The 21,070-nt window shown below is 51.5% G+C and overlaps 1 protein-coding gene across 2 annotated transcripts in view; it reads left to right on the top strand.

Annotated features, from left to right (window-relative positions):
- The window catches only part of LOC144948618 (uncharacterized), a 132,634-nt gene extending 112,691 nt beyond the window's left edge, over positions 1 to 19,943 (top strand). Inside the window, exons 5-9 of one of the 2 annotated variants that reach the window (XM_078878224.1) lie at positions 5,821 to 6,058; positions 8,644 to 8,775; positions 9,997 to 13,743; positions 14,514 to 14,628; positions 15,359 to 19,943. In XM_078878224.1, the coding sequence (XP_078734350.1) occupies positions 5,821 to 6,058; positions 8,644 to 8,775; positions 9,997 to 13,743; positions 14,514 to 14,628; positions 15,359 to 15,920 (4,794 nt within the window). In that variant the 3' untranslated portion in view covers positions 15,921 to 19,943. The remainder of the gene's footprint in view (positions 1 to 5,820; positions 6,059 to 8,643; positions 8,776 to 9,996; positions 13,744 to 14,513; positions 14,629 to 15,358) is intronic. The other variant, XM_078878225.1, reaches the window with a different exon arrangement.
- Positions 19,944 to 21,070: the final 1,127 nt, after the last annotated feature.

The raw sequence follows: 21,070 nt of genomic DNA, 5'->3' as shown, positions 1-21,070 counted from the left end.
ATTTAATTATTAATTTACAGGCATTTGTGAACCCATTGCCAGATGAAGGCCTCCCCAATGCCATGTTAGCCATGGGGTTGATCGACCATACTTCACCACGACGGTCAGAGCGGGGGCTAAACGGGGACCCGATAACAACACCGACACGTTCACCAAGGCTGGGAATCGAACTCATGGCACCAGGCTTATAGCGCAGCGGGATAACCACTGTGCCACCACTCGACCCCTTCGTTTAACTTACAGTGCAACGAGTTGTTTTTTTTGCCGGGGGAGGGTTGGGTTCCATGATAGAAGAAGTGGAACTTCACAAAGCAGCATTGTTTGGGAGAAAAAACGACAGATTTTAAAGTTACTGGGGCAACTAATAGCCATGGGAGTTCATGTGAAGTCGCTAGGGGGAGCCATGTGGAGTAACCAAGGGTAACCATGTGGAGCAACCAATGGTAACCATGTGGAGTAACCAATGGTAACCATGTGGAGTAACCAAGGGTAACCATGTGGCGTAACCAAGGGTAACCATGTGGAGTAACCAAGGGTAACCATGTGGAGTAACCAAGGGTAACCATGTGGAGTAACCAAGGGTAACCATGTGGAGTAACAAAGGACATTCCCCCTCTTCGTAGTCTGGTGCCTGGGCCCCATCTGACCCAGAGTCCCAGGTGCAGTTACACCGCCTGCACACGCTCCATAGCGATGCCACTGCAAGAATACCCATGAAGCCTATTGATGAGACGCAGCATATGGCCTGCTTCCTCACTCCAAAAGTGTATTGTGGAGGGAGGGGGACATCTGTCCTCTTCCTCTCTGCCTGCGCTCATGCCTACGTTGTTGGGCGGAGTTGGGCGAGATGGTCTGGCTCGCTGACGATCCACGCTGTGACCTCCCAACTCGTGGGCCCCGAGTTGCGCCCCTCGTCGGCCGCTCTGGGAGCCACCGGAGGCTCCCCAGTGAGCCACGTGTCCCGTAGATTTTTTTTTTATTCTTCAAACACTTCCCCCACCTGACGTAGAAAGCGTGAACGGCAATTCGCTCCGTCCGTCTGCGGCGTGTGTGCAAAAAGGACAGGGTGGGTCAGGAGAGCTCTCGTGAAGATGATCCGACGTCGTGAACACAACGTTGGCACGGAGTTGCGTTGCTGTTCGGGATCTTAACCCTCGAGCAAAGCGGCCAAATTCACCAACGGGGAGCGGATGTCACCGATAATTAGAACCTCCGAAGGCCAACGCACTCTAGAAAAGCGTTGCAGGATTCTTTACGCTGGCATTTCGATCACGGTTGCTGAGCACAGGGCCAAAGGCCCAACGCATCAAGCGGCCAGCAACAAATGGCACTTTTGACTTTCTAATTGATGCTGGTGGTGGTTGGACACAGTGTGCAGGATGAGACAAAACAGTGCCTGTTAGACCGAGTCCTCAACACGGGTGGAGGAATCAATGAGTGAAGTTGACAGGAACAGAAACCACGGTAGTAGCGATAGAAGAGTGACGGGGAGGCGACTGACCACCGGGTGAGCGAGTGAGCATAAATCGTCCTGGATCATCAACCACCCTGACCGTTGCTTCACTCTGTACTCTATCGGGGTGGGGGGGGGGGGGCAAGTTAGGTGGTAACTGGGGGGCTACACCCCTGATGTGTTGGCAGTAGGAATTCAACTTGGGAGGAATTTGTGCTCTGCGATGAAGGCTTTGGCAGAAGAAAAGACAAACCAAACTTCCTTATCCAGATTAGTAACACGGTCTTGCCGGGCCAGAGGTCAGATGAGACCGCTGTGCCAAGGAGATTAAAGGTTTTACTCTGGCTAAGAATAAACATTTTTACATGTGATGGGATGAGCCGTGTGTAGCATTATCTTTGACGAGGTTGTATTTCGCGTCGAACGTGACCGGGATTCCGTGCCACTGCAATCAAGAATTGTTTTCCAGGGCAGTGGCGATTGGCGGTGACGTGTCTGTGCATCGGGCACTATCCACGCGCGAACTACTTTTGCAAGTACCGTACAGAGAGGTGGCAGCCGGGTGCTACCACCACAGATGTGGGTGGTGAAAGACGGCCATGGGGAGGCGGGGGGAGGCCTCATGCGATGATGGGACAGCGTTAATCAGCCACCCGCGGATAATAACCCATCCCCGCCATTAACCAAGCCGACTCACTGGGCCGTCACTAACTGGCATTGTTGTGTCATGGCGAAGGAAGCTGATTTGGCTTGAAATATATAAATATATAAAAGTATAAATGAGGGCAATTAACCAAAAGATTGGCGCTATTTTAATTTGTATTTGAGGCGGTGTAACTAATATGAGGACGTGACACTGGCTGTGTGTGTGTGGGTGGTTGTGTGTTTGAGTGTTTGTGTGTCTGTGGTTGTTTGTGTGTGTGGGTGTTTGTGTGTGTTTGTGTGGGTGTTTGTGTGTGTGGGTGTGTGTGGGTGTGTGTCGGTGTGTGTGGGTGTGTGTGTGTGTTTGTGTGTGTGTGGATGTTTGTGTGTGTGGCTGTTTGTGTGTGTGGGTGTTTGTGTGTGTGGGGGTGGTTGTGTGTTTGGGTGTTTGTGTGTGTGGGTGTTTGTGTGTCTGTGGTTGTTTGTGTGTGTGGGTGTTTGTGTGTGTTTGTGTGGGTGTTTGTGTGTGTGGGTGTGTGTGGGTGTGTGTGGGTGTGTGTGTGTGTTTGTGTGTGTGTGGGTGTTTGTGTGTGTGTTTATGTGTGTGGGTGTTTGTGTGTGTGTGGGTGGGTGTTTGTGTGTGTGGGTGTTTGTGTGTGTGGGTGTGTGGGGGTGTTTGTGTGTGTGGGTGGGTGTTTGTGTGTGTTTGTGTGTGTGGGTGTTTGTGTGTGTGGGTGTGTGTGGGTGTGTGTGGGTGTTTGTGTGTGTGGCTGTTTGTGTGTGGGGGTGTTTGTGTCTGTGTGGGTGTGTGTGGGTGTTTGTGGGTGTTTGTGTGTGTGGGTGTTTGTGTGTGTGGGTGTGTGTGGGTGTGTGTGGGTGTTTGTGTGTGTGGGGGTGTTTGTGTGTGTGTGGGTGTGTGTGGGTGTTTGTGTGTGTGTGTGTGTTTGTGTGTGCAGAGCGGTGGTGTAGCAGTTAACGTGCTCCTTTACAAACACGGCGACCCGAGTTTGAGTCTCACTCATGACCAACACCAGTAACGATTATCTGAACCTGTCACGGGCTTCCCCTTGGTCGACTTAGTCTCAAATGGGTACCTGGCGCGGTATGTAAACATCGCCACTGGGGAGACAAAGGTGGCCAGGCATGGTTTTGGCCAACCACTCCCTCCTGTGCCGTGCCGGTCTTCATAAAAGCTCGCTGACAGCACTTGCCCCAACAGTCTGTTCAGGCTATATGGAGGATCTTTGTCTTTGTATTTTTGTGTGCATCCTGGGGGGAGCGGTGGTGTAGTGGTTACCGCACTGTGCTACGAATCCAGCGACCCGAGTTTGACTGATGAGGTCGACATCAGTGGTAAATATCTGAACTGGTCCTTGGCCATCCTTTAGGTCGGCTCAACCTTAAACGAGTATCTGTAAACCTCAGCACGTGGGAGACAAAGGCGGCCAGGGTGTGGTTCTGGTGCGCCGTGCCCTTCCACCATAGGTGCTCGCTAGAAACACCGGCCCCAACATTCTTTTGAAGGCTACGTGGGGGAATCTCCGTGCACACTCTATTTGTTGTACGCGACAAAACGCTTACGAACAAATACCACGTGAGTTTTCGCGTAAATACATCTGACAAGTGCAGCTAAACAATTTATATACATTGTAAACATGTAAATTTACACTATACATCACATCAGTTCATGTCCGTCTGTGTGTGTGTCAGTCGCACTAACATTTCAGAAAGTCATGGATGTTTGAGTGATATAGACAAAGATCCCCTGTATAGCCCTTGTAAAATGTGTGGGTAAATGCTGCAAGCGAGACCCTATGACGACTGGAACAGTGCACCAGGCACTCAATTAAAGTCTGAGTGGACTAGGGGAGGCACGGTTCTTAGCTATGCGCCACTGATGTTCGCCATGAGCGGGAATTCAGGTTGCCGGGTTCGTAGCGCAACTTACTAACCACTCCACAGCCACTCACTCGATGCTTTGGCTGTGGGAAGGAATCTAATCCAGGTCACCGGGTCCATAGCACAGCTTACTCACCACGACACAGCAAACTTATACTTGCTCGATTTTCACAAAAAGCCACTTTCAGCAAGCATGAAGCTGGAGTCACTATTTCTAGTTGAACGTACTAAAAAAAATCTCAACTTCCCGTCATTTATATCACGTCACACTAAGTGACTGCCCTTGTAAATTCACGCAATAATAACAATTATAATAATGCCAATAAACAAGCCCAGTGAAAGCCATATGATGGCCATAAATCTGTATGGGTTTCTCACCACGGGGGGTGGGAGGGGGTGGGGGTGGTGAAGGGGGCTGAGTCGGGGAGGTTCGTGGGGAGCTGCACTTGGGATGGGGTGGGTGGACCCAGGATTATAGTGGCCCCATTCTCTAAGGGACACTGGGGAAGGGGCATTGGAGGCTCGGCTTGGGTTGGGTGTTGGATTCGAGCTTGCGGGAGGAGGAGCAGCAGCAGACTGGAGAATTGGGGGGGGCGGGCGGGGGGGGGGGTGCACACGCAAACGAAACAACAGCAGGGCGCGTGCACACAATCGGCAGCCGCACACTTGGGGCTCGGGGGCGAGGCCGTGTCGTTCGTCCGTCGCGAGGAGAACCCCGAACGCATAAACCCGCGTCGGATTTCGTTTTTCATTCCTTTCCGCGGCCAGCGACGCGTCTCGTGAAGCTTTCCAGCGTTTTTGTTTCGTCTCAAATCGCTGGCTAGAAAGCTAAGCTCTGTGAGCTGCCACCGACGACGACGGTGATGACGACGAAGACGACGACGGGGCTGTCGAAGAGCCCCGCACCCCACGGAGTGTCAGAGGACTCCCCGTCTCTTTGTTGTGTGTGTGTGTGTTCCTGCGACGAAGCTCCAGCCAGTGCTGATGTCGCCATGACGACGGGTGAATAAAAAACTTATTTGGCCGTAAGTACCGTGTGGGCGGTGGGGGTTGTAGGGGTTTGGCGTTTGGGGCACGGGCGAAGATGGCGTGGGGCTGTGTACAGGGCAGCGGCAGCAGGAGCGGTTGTGGTTTGCGACGAGGTCCATTATAGTCGGAGAAACCGCGGCGTCGAGCACATTTTTTGGGCTAAACGAGATTTTTTTTGCCGAATCTTCCGTGTCGCTTTTCCAGAGCAATTGTCGACGAGTTCGTTGGATAGTTCGCATGCTCGCAGGAAATAATTGGTGAGTTGCCGGTGTCGGTGTTAAACGAGAGGAAAGCAACTCGTGTGTGTGCGTGCGACAGACAGACAGCTGGAATAGTTCTGCCTGTCGAACGCTGGGTTCATGATCGCCGGGGTCGCGAGTTCAGATGGCGGTCAGCTCCCCGTGGCCACATCAACACGTTCGTTGATAACACGAGACTCTTAAATCGGAAGAAAGTCTATAATAGGCGATATTTTGGGTAATTGCTCTCTTTCTCAGGGCAGTGTTTTTGCAGAACGTGTTGAGTTTTTGTGGTTTGTGCGTGCGCACACCACTGCCAAAGCAGTATTACAAATAACATTGTTCCCTTTGTGGAGAGTCCACAGCAATTGTTTGCACTAAGTCAGACGAGGCTGTGCCTTGTCATACTAACGTGGAATTTCCACCACCGGCTTGACCGGGGGAATCCGGCGCGGTGATCCGTCGCCCACCGTTTGAAATAAGCGCCGCGCCGTTCTGGATATTCTTGACCGCGGCAAAAATAACCAAAACGATTCTCTCCTCTCCGATGCCTCGCAGTGCCTCCCACGCAGCCACGTGGAGGAAGACGATGACGAGGAAGGAGATGAAGCGGTTGAAGAGGGAAGGCCGCCGTCGCTGCTGAGGAAGTACCGCAGGGGCCCCGTCCCCAACGTTCCGTGCACGTTGGACCGTCGCACCAACTGGACGGAGGAGCTGCCCCTACCCACACCAGAGCAGCGCATGCGCGAGACCGCGTGCCAGATCGTCTCCGACCTCGTGCCCATCAACGTGTCCGGTGAAACAACGCAACGCGCGACTCCACGTACAGCCCCTTTTTTTGTCGATCCGCTGCTGGATTAGAGCCTCCCCCTCCCCTCCCACCCCCCGCACCCCCTGTGCGGGTTGAGGGGGTTCTTTAACGATACTTCTCCACGCTTGCTGGTGCGCAGAGGTCGCAAACGGGTTTTGATTCCGTACCCGTACCCGGCCGCACCAGGGTCGAAAATGGGTAACCGTACCCGTTCCCTACCCGTACCCTACCCGAAATGAGTGACAAACGGTTACTCATCAGTGACTCACGGCCTACCCGTACCCGTACCCGGCCGCACCAGGGTCGCAAACGGCTACCCGTACCCGTACCCGGCCGGGTACGGGTAGCCGGGTATCAGGTAGGGTACGGGTATCGGGTACCCGGTTGCGACCTATGCCGGTGCGGGTTTGTGCAGGCCGAGAGAATGGATGCTGGAGCATAGATGTGGGAGCATAGTGAGCAGAGTAGTAATTTTTTGTTGACGAATCTTAATTGACTTAATCAACGTTTGTTTAGCAGTGGCCTGTCAAACTAATTCCGCTGGAAAACGTGGGTCGAGAAAAGCCTGAAGGCTTTGGCGGATGGGACTAAAATGTTACTTTATTTTATTTTGACATGATCAAAAGGACACTGGTCCGTTTATTATTATTTTACAGTTGTCATCATCACGGTAATGCAATTAGTTCGCGGGCCAAAGATCCTGGAGGTCCATGCCAAAAACTTTCATGGAACAAACGCCTTTATATGGTCAAAAAGAGTACATTATATAACATCCTTGGGTTTTTAAAAACGTAATCGCCCAATTACTCTTGATTGGACATGCATAGCAGTTGGTACTGCTGAAGTGTTGCCTCATCAGGTGGTAACAGCTGATGCGATGTATGCTTTGGGACCACGGACTTTGATGACAATCATGATTTACAGCGGCTTGTCAATCCATTGCTGGTCATTGAGGGTGTTTGCCCATTCTTTGGCACGCTGGTCGGTTGAGTTCGGTGACGGGGAGACGCCAGGTTCATTGTCACTGATGTTAGCCATGGCAGGAAAGCAAACCAAGCTCGCCTGGTTGAGATTGTGGTACGCTAACCACTGCACCACAACTCCACCCTGGGTGATTATAGCAGCAATGATTCATGCAAGCAGCGGGAACGCTTAATGAGAATTTTCTAAAATAAATATGTATTTTATTTTCAGAGCTGAAATTTAGTTGAATTAAGTGCAAAAGCAAAAGTGTCGTTCAGTCACTGAAGCCATCAACCCAGGATCTCCACGGCACCAGCTCAGTGCTTTAACCTCTGAGCCACATTTGGCCACATCATTATTAAGGTATAAATATTGGAATTATTATTGTGTATGGTGTCCAATCGCTACTCGCGAGTCCACGTTTAGGACTGAGAGCCAAAGTACAGTTTTGGGGAAGCTGAAGCAATACTCTTTGTTTTTTTCGGTAAAGTTACGTAGGTAAAAAATAAAATTAAAATAAATTAAATCACGACGTTTCAGAGGCAACACAAGCTTTCATCTTCAGGTGGCACCGTCACAGCAAAATTGCTGTGATTTAATTTAGTTTTCTTTTTTACCTACGTGACTTTACCGAAAAAAACTATGAGTATGGACCCTTGCAGTCACGAAAACTTCAAATCTAGAAGCTGAAGCGATGTTTGAAATGCCTCCACTCAATTTCCGAGGCTCACAGTGGCTCACACTCCACAGGTTGCCGGTTGGATTTGATTTCCTGGCAGGGCAGTTAAAATAACGGTGCAGGCTTCTTAAATCCCTCTCCCCCCCATCACCGCCTCTGTCCCCCCAGCATTTTAAATGGGCACAGCAACCTTAGTCGCTCTGCAAGTCACACGTGGTGGGGTAAAGTGTGAGCCACCCCCACCTCTTCCAACCCGTTTCGTGAACTCGGAAGAAGAGGCCAAATACCCTTCCTAGCACTGCCCTAGTGTGGTGGCCTTCCGGTAGCAGTGACGTGAGCGAGCAATTATAGGGCTTGATTTGAAGCTTTCGTGACTGCAGGAATCCATACTCTTTGGTTCTTTCGGTAAAGTAATGTAGGTAGGTAGAAAATAAAATCAAATAAATCACGACGCTTGCGTTGCGATCGAAACGTCACGATTTGCTTGATTTTTCTCTTCTTGGTTCTTTCGGTAAAGTCACGTAGAAGAGAAATAATAAAATAATTAAAATAAAACATAATAAAATAATTCTCACGACGTTTCGGCCACAATGCAAGCAGCCATCCTCAGGTGAAGAACAGGTCTGTCGGGAAGACAGCGTCTGAATGAAACACCCCAGCCTTGGAGCGTATATTTAAGCTGGGGTTGAATTGTTTGATTTTATTTCTAACTACGTGACTTTACCGAAAGAACCAAAGAGCAATTCCAGGGCCGCGCGCTTTGCCTTCACGACGGTTCACAGTGTGGTCCGCGTTCTGGGTCACGATTCCAACCATCGCACGACCTTCCACTTGAACAGGAGGTGGCCACATCTGCCACGGGTCGTACGGATCCCCTTGGCGCGCGCGTGCTGAATATCGCGTGTTGTCAATCGTGCGGGTGGCGCAGGCAGCAACTTCGAGCGCCAGGCCAGCGCGCGTCGCTCCTTCGCCACCTCGGAGTCGATCGTTCGTCGCAAGAAGCGGCTCCAGCGGAGGAAAACCATCACGGGCATCCCCGAGCACGTGCGCAGGGAGCTGGGTACGTGCGCGCGCGCGAGCGCAACAAACCGCACATATCGCACGTCACCGCGCTCTGCCACCGTCCAGCAGTGATCATGATGACCACCAGCCCCCCTCACGAAGAGATTCGTTATCAGCCTCTAACTTCCCACAGCTGGGCAAAGGCCTTCCTCCGTTGAATCCATTACATCCTTTCCTGAGTTGTTCCTATATTAAGTTTTCGTGACTGCAATGTTCTATACTCTTTGGTTCTTTCGGTAAAGTCACATAGGTATAAAATAAAATAAAATAAACTTTTTTTATAATTTTTATTATTATTTAAAAATAATAATAAAATATCTTAAATCACGACGTTTCAGAAACAACACGTGACTTTACTGAAAGAACCAAAGAGTATGAGTTGTTCCTGTCCGCTGGTAGTAGCCTCCAATCCCATCTCACTGCCATATCTTTCACTGTCTTCCTCTTGCTTCTTAACTATGAAGTGTCCACTTCGTCGTTAATTTGTTCGTCTTCGTAATAATAATGGTTGAGATGAGAGATGCATTTAAGCCCACCATCAATAAAAAAAATCACTATCTCTAACTTCTCATTGAATATTTTCCGGATTGGTAGACTGGAGTGGGCACGTCATGGCTGGTGGCCACAGTCGCAGCGAGAGGTAGCCTGGATGTGATGTGCTGGGTGGGGGCATTTTGTCTTTGGCTTGCAAGTACCCTAGCTAAAATTAAACCCTGCTCCCATTTAAAGCCTGGCCCAAGCACCGCGTTGAGCTTGTGCCACACAGGTGCGGCACCGTCCCTCCCACTGGTGCACCCATGTCACGCCTCCTTCCTTGGGTCCTCGTGTCTGCCAGTGCGGTTAACTTCCATCGTTGAGCTGTACGGTGCTCTGCTCTCTATGACCTCCACCTTGATCAAACTCGCGCTGCCTAAAAAAAAAAACCCCCACGTATCCGCACTGCGTGGGGAAGCCTTGACCCATCGGTGGGTGACGGCCTCCGGGGAAGTCTCACCGAGTTTCAGGACACTCTCATATCAAGAGGTTCATGCGTTGGGGTACTTTGGCCAATTTCTTTTAAATGATGAGAGAGCAAAGCAGAGGAACTGGAGAAAAGCCACATGTACCCAATATCAGCACAGACAAGTCAGGAATCCAAATGGAAATGCGTTGGTGTCTCGGGGCGGTTTTATTTTGCTCGGCGACGACACGGTGTCCGCTGTGCACTCGGCTTGCGCAGGCTGCTGCTACGGCACCGACGGCTGGCGCTGCCACTCGCTGTCACGTCTGGGCAACTCGACGTTCCTGTCGGCGCTGGAGCCCCGCGAGACGTGCGACTCGGCCTGCCAGACGGACGACGGGGAGCACCACCACCAGCAGCAGCAGCAGCAGCGGCGAGAGAATCACCGGGGGGGGGCCCTGCTTGCGCCGACCCCCCACGTGGTGTCGCCCAGCGAGAGGCGTGTGCGGGCTCTGCTGCACCGGCGCGACGGTGCTCCCGACCGCATCTCGCGTTCGCAGGGGGACGTGCGGGGCCCGGCTCTCGCCACGAATGCCGCACGCCGAGCCGCGGCGGATATCGACAGCGACGACGACGACGATGACAACAACGATCGAGACAGCGGCAGGGGCGGCAGCGGCGGCGGTAGCGCCGTCGGTTTTTCCGCCCGGCGGGAGTTCGGCCGCGACTTGGCTGCCGGACGCTCCCCGGTAACGGACGGGGATCGCCAAACGCGGGGTCGCGAGAACGCGGACGCCACGACGCGCGTGGAGGTGCACCGCACCGACTCGGACGCCCGGGACTCGGCGAGCTCAGAGGAGGGCTCCGTGTTTCTGCCCTCCAACTCGAGCGGATCTGACAGGGTATGCTTGACCAACCGAGGCGCCGACGGGACTGAAACGGCGGGGGACATGGCCAACCTCGGCCACGGCGACTCCTTGTCGGGCGGCACAAGTCGGTTGAAAAGTAACGAGCGGCCGAAACGTTTGGTGAACGGCGTCGCGCTCCCGCCAGCCGCGGCACGCGAGCAGCACCAGTGCACGTCGCACGGACGGTCGCGCGCACCTTCCGCCGCCCACGTTCAGGGACTGCAGCTGAACAATGGGGCGCCGGTGCCTCCCGGACAGATGCCGGCGGCGGCCACGTGCGCTGCCGCCGATCCGGACGGAGCGCCGATGTGCAGACAGAGGGGCGGCGGCGCCACTTCAGAGGTCATGGGAAAATGCGGAGCGGCTCGCGAAGCCAGCTCGCATCATCATCATCATCATCGGGGTGTTTTTCCCGAAACTGAGTCGTCCGAGAGGTCGGACGCCGGCTCCATGTTTTCGGAGGACATGGACGGCTACTACACCTCAATGCACTTCGACTCAGGGCTGCGCGGCCGCAGCTACAGCAGCGCCAGCTCGGAGCCGAGCCACCCCGGCAGGGGCATGCGCAACCGCAGCTTCTCCATCACCAAGCTGCGCCAGAAGCCGGCACCGCCAAAGCGCGATGTCTCTCTCCGCAGAGATGCGCAGCCTCAAATTGCCAGCGCCTGCAAAACCGGCGCCAGCGGCCAGCATTCCTCAGACGGCGCGAGTCTGGCCGAAAGCCGGGCGGCTCTTGCCGGTTGCTGCGCCCGGAGAGCGATGGTGGCGTCCCGCGGCGAGGAGGAGAAGCTGAGAGCACTTAGAATTTACAACGGCACCACAGGCCGGCACGAGGACGCGCTGCTGAACAACCACAGGGTACGCGATGCTACAGAAGCACCGCACGCAACAAGCGAGACACCAAAAAGCAGCAGCGCGTTCGTCAGCACCGCCAACAACGGGCCCCACAGGGGCCTCAAGATCCCGAATGGCGACGTCATCCCGGCCGCGTGCTATGCGCCGCACGACGCTCAGGAGCTCCTCGGAGGGAGGGCCTCGCCGGAGGGGACTCAGCTCGCCGAGTTGAGGAGGTCGCTGAAGCTGGACATCAAGACGACTCACGCCGCGTCCACCTGCCAGAAGAACAACACCGCGCACTACGAAGACCCGTGGGTGCTCAGAGACAACTCGGAGGCAGCTGCAGAGACTCCCACGCCAGGTCCGGAACGGGCCACAGTTTTATGCCAAGTGCCGGCGATGACACCGGCGATGACACCTGCAATGACACCGGCGATGACATCGGCGGCGGCGGTGGCCGCCACTCCGACCGTCCGTCGATCCGAGTCTGTGGACTCCTGGAGCTATGACGAGATGCTCCCGAGTGAGGCCTACCACTCGCTGTCGAGCTCCAGCACGGCCACCGGCACCACGGTGGTGGAGTGCCAGAGGCTGGGCTCAGACGAGGCGCTGAGCGGCAACTCGCCGCGTGCCGCGCCCTCCTCGCCGGCCACCACCGCCTCCAGCCAGTCCAAGTCGTCATCGCCCGAGAAGGTGAGCAGCGTCACGTCGCCCTCCAGCGGCTACTCGAGCCAGTCGGGCACGCCGACCTCGCTCGTGCCGGCGCCGCTGTTCCCGCGCTCCGGATCTCCCGCCGTTGTCAAGGTCAAGCCTAAAGTCCCCGAGCGGACATCCTCCTTGAAGCCGCCCGTCACGCACAGGCCGCAGCCGCCGCCGCCGTCGGTGATGGCCGGCGAGTACAGAGAGATCGTCGCGAACAGTTACCCCGCGGTGCCCGGTTCGGCAATGTCGGCGGGGCAAACGACTAAGCCAAGCCGAGAATCCCCCATGTTTCACTTTCCGCCGGACCCGTGCTTCGTGACCGCCTCGCTCGACGGCATTTTGCTGAGCCGCGTGATGTCGTCCTGCTCGGAACTGTACAGCAAGCGTGGCCACCTCGTGCAGTCCGCCTCGTTCCCCTGCCAGTACGCGAGCGGCGTCATGGGTCCCGTCAACGGCGGCGGCGGTGGAGCCATCAAAATGCAGGATCCGGCTGTCACGGCCGTCAAGGTGCTGGATAGGCACGTGGGCAAGGTGGTGGGGACGCCCGTGCCGGACTACGAATTTGTCAAGCTGCGGATGGAGAATGGGACGTGTGTGCTTCCGAAACCACTGCCAGACCTCCTAACGGATTCACAGAGGCCGGCGCATGCCACAGCGCCGGTGTCAGCATATCACCACTGCGGTGCACACCGCCGCCACCGCCACTGCCAACCCGATGCCACGAAGCCCAGTGTGCAGGCTTCGGCGGCGTCACCTCACAAAGCTCAGGATTTCATGGACAGGAAGAAATGTGCAGACCCAATGATTGACTCTTCTGACCAGTATCACACATCAGCGGTCGCGGCGGCAGTGGCGGCGGGAGTGGCAGCAGAGACAACGAAATGTGACATCAGTTCGTCCGCACGGGTCAACCAAGCCGAGGTTTCCTGTGCGGAGAGCGTTACTAAATCCAACAAGAATTCAGAAAGCGAGCCGCTTCCGAAATGCCTGGACGAATCGACTTTGACGCCAGCCACCCCAGCTCTGCTCCATCAGCCGTCGCCCGCTCCACCAGAAACCTCAAGTGCCGGCTGCGTGTTGGACAGTTCGGGGTCTCAGCTGGTGCTTCGCTCGTACAAAGATGCGGCGCCCAGCGGTCGGGAATGCCACCAGAACAACCAAGCGACAGCCAAGATGGCGCGCTCGCCAGCGTCGCCGTCCGTGTCCTACTCCGTGTCCGTCTCCCACCCCAAGTCGCCGCATGCGTTCACGGCAGTGTCGTCTCATCAGGGTTCAGCCAGCATCCAGGATGTGGAGCACAGCTCCAGGCCGATTGAAAACGGCAGCGCGAATATAACCGAGTGGGTGGCCACGTGCAACGGAGGGTCAGCTCCGTGGGAGGATGAGCGCGAGCGGCACACAGAGGTGCCTGCGGCGGCTGTGAAAGAAGCTCCGGGAATTCTGGGTAAGGAGCAGCAAGTGAAAGGGAAAGAGGCGGTTGCCACGGAGACAGAGGAGGGCAGCGCGCGAGTTTCGCAGGAGTCGGCTGACGACGTCGGTGATGAAGTGTTCGAGTTTCGAATGGCGAAAGTCGTGGCAGGTTAGTGATGTGGATTTAATGTCCGTCTCTTCGTTTGTTTCGTTTTAAATGTTTTTTGACATCCGAGTGATGTATTAAGTCGGATTTTTTTCAATCGATCCTTGTTATAAAATGTTCAATTGGTATCTACAATCCAAAACATTTTATGCAGTCCTAAAAGTAAAGTTAAACACTTTTTTTGGTCCATATGAGGCCATTTTTTTTTTCTGGTGGTGTGGAGTGGCGCAGTGGTTCGTGCACCATGTTGATTCCGGCCAACCTGCGCTGACCAACGTGGTTAAGTGTGGTCAAACATCCCCCATGCCGTGCCGGGCATGGGGGAGACCTTCATTCAGCAGTGGACTGTCAAAGGACTGTACTTTATTCACATCAACGGCATATGCAGTGAGTACATGTACTCGATGTGAATGTGGGAAAAATTACGAATTCATGAAAATTATACATTTATGAATTTCACCATTATTTTCGAACTTTCAGCTAATTGGCCCCGGGAATGCTTATCTGTTCTATTATTTACGATAGTGCAGATGATTTTGAAACTGGATACGGTTTCAAAATCATATGATGGATACGTTTGCCTTTACAAATGAAACCTAATTTCGGCCTGATATCCACAATACTGTAAGTCTTTTCGACTGTACCATATCGTTAGTGCTCAGAACGTGTTTCGACGGCTTGTATAACCCGTTTATCCGAGTGAAAATGAATGCTACAAAGTAAATTACCGGACACCGAGGCGTTTAAAACTTTTGTACTCCTCTGGCTTGCAGAAGAATACGACGAGGGGACATTGCGGAGGTCAAACTCGCGATCCGAGGATGACGTCTTCGTAACATCCCCCTCGGTCTCCATGACAACCGCCGACCTCTTTGAAGCCATTTACAGGTGCAAGTGAGGCCCACGACCGCCTGCCCCCTCGCCACCGTGTTTATCGATAAACAGTAACCTCCACTTGAAAAACGCACCATTGGTTATCGATGCGCCTCCTGATGAAGGCCTCTCTATGTTGATGTCCATCATCAAGAAGGAGCCACGCTGGGTTTCTCTTCTCTTGATCGCTCCGCCCACTAGCCAGGAATAAGCACTGGCCCCACCAGTTCGCCGCACGGCATGCCGTTCTTAACATGTGCTTGCTGACAGCGCTTGCCCCAACAGTCTGTATTACTGTACGGGGAATCTTACTTCATGCAGATCACGTGCACATTCATCAGTGTGTTCTCCCTCAAATAAAATCAATGAAATGTTTGCCCAGTTTGCATTTGCGGCATTCTCGTAGCACAAGGCTCTCAGGAAGGATGGTAGTTTCACAGCCAGGGGCAATGCTGCTGTGTGGCTTTTCCTAATCAAACAATTTGCAAGTCACTTATGAAGTTGTGCAAAATCTACCATGATGCCAGCACACGTGACCTACTGTTTTTTTTCAAGTAATAATAATAATGTTATGGGAAGAAGACGCCGGTAGCATTTACGACGTTTAACACACCCTCAATGTTAACCAGGGCGCCCAAGGGGCTTGGGCCATGAACCTCTGCAGCAAACGCGGTACGGCTCGGCCACACCACCACCAAACTGCCACATCCCCAACGCGTTTCGTTTTCTATTTCGCTACCTGCAGGTCAAAGAGGAAGTTCCTGTGCCGGAAGGAGTCCGCCGAGAGGGGCTCATCGGACAGCACTCCGGGCTCGCCGGTGGTGACATCGCCGATCGTCGGCTCCCCGAGGCTGTCCTCCCCTCACGGCCGGCGCTCGCAAACCAGCCAGGAGCATTTCAAGGCGCTGCTGCTGCGCAAGGGCTCCCGCTCCGACGCCGGCTCCAGGATGTCGGCCGCCGAGCTGCTCAAGCACACCAAGAACGCCGCGGCCGCCGCCGCCGGTTCTCCGCGACCCGACGACGGCTCGGCGTCGCCGCTCGCGCGGGGTCACCGCGAGTCGCCGGCGGCGGCGGCGTCGTCCCCCGGCTGGCAGGGGAACGGGACGCCGGGTCGCAGGGAGCACCGGGCGCGGCACCCGCTGGCGATCCGGGCGGGGGTGAGGGGCGACGGGGGTGGCGGTTTCGCCGGGGGCTCGGCACGGGCCCCGCGCCCTGAGGCTCGCGTCGGTGCGGCACTCGCCGGCGATGCAGCCGATCTCGGAGGGAGAGGGCGAGACGGCGGAAGCGGCCGCCGCCGTCGCCGATGATGATGGCGGCGGCGAAACGCCCTCGGAGGGGGCCGGTGAGAGGAGAGAGGAAGAGTCGCCTTCAGGGTCGAAGGTCGACGAGCATTGATCGTGGGTAGCAAAGCGGCCGAGGGAGAAGTTGAGAAGTGCTTTTTCAAAAAAAGTAGTTTTCCTTGTTGTTGTTTTTTTATGAAAAAAAATTATCACATCAATGCTGGTATATATGTCTTTACAGCACAATGTCATAGCCGTCAGTTCCTAAAGAAGATGTAGTCTCTGAGTGTCTGAATGTCTCATGCAGTTCCCATGTAATTAGATCAAGTATGTACCAGTGTGTAAACTATTTAACATTTAAAATGCACCCTAAGAAAAATAGAGGCATTAAAAAAAATGGAGTAAGGTTTGAAGTGCAGTGTTTGCATTGACTAGAGAAAGAGCTGTTTAATCTGTAGTTTGATGATGAGTTGTGGTGTGAGTGGTGGGAGGTGGTGTTGGCGCCGTGGATGTGTTTGAAGGTGATCGGGCTGTAGGGAACGTGATCCCTTACAAGAAAGTGCTTTAGAGAAAAATGTACATACGAGTATATAAGAAAAAGAGAAATATCACGCAAGAGTATACGTTAACAAGAGCGTTGATTGATCAGAAGTCCCGTTTTGTCTTAGAGGGTTTAAAGAAAATGCTTCTGGTTAAATCTTTGCAAGGTGTATCTCAAGCCCTGTGCAGTACAACGTCGGATATCTGATTCGCTATGTACTGGAGATTTAGGCGGATATGTGAAAAAAGTCAGATACGTGAAAATCTATAAAAGTTGGATGGTTACATAACGCACAATAAATGCAGGTTACTGGAAAAAAAGATAAAGCGCAAGCTGCTTTAAACGTGGGGAAATTATTTACTGCACCTGAAAAGTAGTCAAATGTACGTGAGATTGCGTAAAAAAGATGTATGAACATCTATAGAAGATTAAATTCACGATGTGCGCAAATACCGCGGGCTGTGAGCGGTAAATCGATGAGGACGGACATAGGACGGGTGGGATATGTAACGTTGTACTGCAGTGGTGGTGTTATTGTTCTAACGGGTGTGCAGAGGAGACGCTTTTGTGCGTCAAACGTGCCTCTTGCCCTCTGATGAAGTGTTCTTTTACGAGTGGGGAAAAAATCGGCAGAGGGTGGTGGGAGTGATGAGCACCGCTGCTTGTGCTTGCTGTTGGAAGGAGTGCGTGGAGAAGGAAAATGCAAGTGTGTGGGGAAAAAAGGTGTATAACGAAAAGTATTTTTTTTTATTAAAATAAAAAAAATGTACGAGTTCGGGTTTTGCTATGGTCAGGGCCAACAGACTTCTGAAGAAAGCTTTGCTCCAGTTTACGTTCTTTTATTCAAGTTTGAGGCGGTTGTGGTTATAGCTGAAGACAAACAAAACCATGTTGAAATTTGTGAATGAAGACTTATTTAAGGCGATTTGCTTAAATGTGCTCAGAGGAGAAATGTTTGTGAAGTTTTATATTTTCAACCTTTTACATTGTCATTTTTTACTCAATTAACTGTTACAAAGAAATAAAAAAAACATTACCTTATCATATTAATTTATTCCACTGTTTTACTGGCAAATTCGAAGCAATGTTTTTTTTTTCATCAAAGAAGCAAAAGGAAAAAAACAATTGGAGATAAAAATATTAAAGTTTACGCCTATGAAGTGTGTGATCTTGTTGATGGCGTCTGCTGGCCCTGGTTATTAGAAGGCAGTTTGTGATGAAGTGAGAGGGGGAGGGTCGACGCCGCATAATTCTCCGACGTGTTTTCGACTTGTACTTCGTTGTCGACGGCCAACATTTAATTTTCTCAAGAAGCTTCCGGCACGCGGGAGCATATCGTCGGACATCATGCCGTACATACAACGTGCGGAACAGCCCGAACGCGCACATCGGAGACCTAAGAAGTGAGAAGGTTTATTTTGGGTTAGATCGTGGAGGTATATACACATTTTTTAAAAATAATTCGGATCAGGAAGCACTTTCGCGCTTGAGCTGAGATTTCGTTAACACACGATGATGATGGAAGTAATCTCCGGCGACGCGTCGTACAAAACAGTCAAAAGTTTTTCTTCGTCTTTTCAATATTTATCTGGTTTGCTGAGAAACCAAATCAATTGGCATATTTGCCCACGTGACAACTCGATTTGATTGGCTCCGATGGGTGGTGGAGGGTTAAGGGGAGCCGTGGTGGGGAGATATTATCTCCCTGGCCTGATACGCAGGCGTCCATGGGTTCGATCCCGACCCTGACGATGCCTGTTGCATATTTGGAGTGTGCGTGCTCTCTTTCCCCGAGGTCACGTGGATGTTCCTCCGGGTCCTCCGACTTTGCCCTCCACATTTAGAAAACATGCGTTTAGATTATTTGGTTAGGACTCTAAATTCTCACGTGTCATGAAATAAGCGACTTCAATGTGCTACCGTATGTGGCCAGGTCGCCTCTGAAAAAGAGCTACTCCATAGCTCAGTGGGCTTTACCTGGTAAATACAATTTCAGTTTTCATATTACATTTTACATTAAGCCGAGACAATCTAACCCAAAATAAACTAATCGTGAACCATAATATTGGCCGCGAGAGCCTACGTAAACAATCGTTGCAGTATTATTTTAGCCGAGGTGTGCGACGCACTGACGTTGGATTCCAAATGAGCGTGCGCGTGCAATGTCCAAGTCGTCTGTATTTACCCACCACGTTCAGTGTCGTCTCGCCTAACCACCGGATTTTTCGTTATTTAAGCGTGGGCCTTGTTTATGATTACTCTTATTGATTTGTTGGCTTAGGTAACATTTTACTTTCATTTCTAGATTTGAAGCTTTCGTGACTGCAAGGATTCATCCTCTTAGTTCTTTCGGTAAAGTCACGTAAAAAAATGAAATTAAAATTAATAATTTCAGTGACTTTACCGAAAGAACTAAGAGTATTACTTTCATTTGCTTCAGTGCATGATAAACCGCACCATTATCCGTGAGTGGTTAACGACTGAAGTGTGCAAGCCTCATGTGAACACCGTAAACTTGGTTTCCAACCCGCACTTCGTGAAGTCCCATCGTAATAGTTATTCACAGTGATCCGTCCTTGTGTTTGTCAGAAGTGACGAAGTCCAAGGCATCGATGACCTCACTCTGCCCATACCCTTCCATGCCTCAAACCTGTCCGACAGGTGAATTAAAGTGGCTGTGTGGTTTTTTTTTGGTTAACGGTTAGGTCAATCACCGTAGGGAGTGAATCTGAAGCTGCGTTCTTGGTGTAACCGTCACGAAGCCACTCAGTTTCAGCCCTTGGCTTTTTAAGTGGCTCAGTATCTCCATTGCTCCTCCTCGGTGTGCATGAGTTACTCACGATTAGTGTCGTAGATGCTCATAGATGATGGATGGCATCCACCCATACGACAGCGGTGTTTCTTTTCACTTTGTTTTTCTCACTTGCCAAAGACAATATGCTAAAATCGACAAGTTCTTTGGAGAAATGAATTCATGCCTTTCTGAATTCATGGAGTAAAAATAGTTTTTTTTTACTTTGTGCTGGTATTTCTTTTGTTTAGTCCTCGTGTTTTGAAGTCCATCTTATCGCTCAAAACAACTACGGCAATAGAGAACTGGTTAATTGCATTTGTGTGTTGGATAAGACTCCAGTGTGCGACACGACTTAGTATTATAACGATGTAAATATGACGCATTACACTAACAACACTACTCAGTAGACATTGCACTAGTTTATCTTAGCATGTAGTTTTTGTGTTGTTTTTTTAAAATATATATTTACCCACTAAAATTTGTTGTAAATATTCTTGTGCCCCCTTTCTGCCACGTGTATGTGCTATGGTGTGGTGCTAATACACTACTGTATTTAAACCGCCACGTGCATTACACTCCGAGCACGTTCCGTATTGTAGCTGCCAACTCAATGTGGGTCCCTTTCCGCCCCTCCCCTATTGCTTACGTATACTTGAATTGCCACATTTGTAACAACCTGCAGACAAAATAAATTAATACGATTCAAACCAAAGCACACGTCGTCCCTGTGTGTGTGTATGAGAGAGAAAGAATTAGCGGGGAGCGGTTGCGTAGTTGTTAGCGAACTGCGCTGAAAATCCAGCGACCGCTCACGAACAATGAGTGGCGAATACAGGCAGGCCTCGCTCAGCGCTGAAGATGTGTTCCTGGAAACGTGAGCGCTAATCGAATCCGCGCTAAAGGGGTCATAGAGTACCATTGTGTATATGGGGATGCGTTCCAGACAGCGTTATTTATTTCTGTATGAGCAACATTTGCGGGCTTTTTTCCTTAAAACCCTCTGCTGCTAGACCACCCAGATTGTATGGCTCTTTTTTATCCTGATGACGATTGCTTGTGTTGCGATCGAAACGTCGTAGTTTTTTTGTTATTTTTTGTTATTTTCTTTGAACTTATCTATGTGACTTTACCGAAAGACCCAAGAATATTATTTAACAGCCAGTCACCAAAGCATATTGTGCATGACGTCATAATGAATAATTCAGCAAGCAGCCGGTCACCAAAGCATATTGTGCATGACGTCATAATGAATAATTCAGCAAGCAGCCAGTCGCCAAAGAAAACTATGCATGACGTCATGATGATAAATTCAGCAAGCAGTCTCCAAAGCAGACTATGCATGACGTCATAATGAATAATTTAGCAAGCAGCCAGTCACCAAAGCAGACTATGCATGACGTCATGATGATAAATTCAGCAAGCAGCCAGTCTCCAAAGCAGACTATGCATGACGTCATAATGAATAATTCAGCAAGCAGAGTCACCAAAGCATACTAGGCATGACGTCATAATGAATAATTTAGCAGGCAGCCATAACTCCCTAAGCATATTGTGCATGACGTCATAATGAATAATTTAGCAGGCAGCCAGTCACCAAAGCAGACTATGCATGACGTCATGATGATAAATTCAGCAAGCAGCCAGTCTCCAAAGCAGACTATGCATGACGTCATAATGAATAATTCAGCAAGCAGAGTCACCAAAGCATACTAGGCATGACGTCATAATGAATAATTTAGCAGGCAGCCATAACTCCCTAAGCATATTGTGCATGACGTCATAATGAATAATTTAGCAGGCAGCCATAGCTTCCAAAGCATATTGTGCATGCATCATTTCGTG

This window comes from Lampetra fluviatilis, chromosome 50 (genome assembly GCF_964198595.1).
Source record: "Lampetra fluviatilis chromosome 50, kcLamFluv1.1, whole genome shotgun sequence".
Lineage (NCBI taxonomy): Eukaryota > Metazoa > Chordata > Hyperoartia > Petromyzontiformes > Petromyzontidae > Lampetra > Lampetra fluviatilis.
The sequence above is the reverse complement of the archived record's forward strand: the minus strand, read 5'-3'. Positions and strand labels throughout refer to the sequence as shown.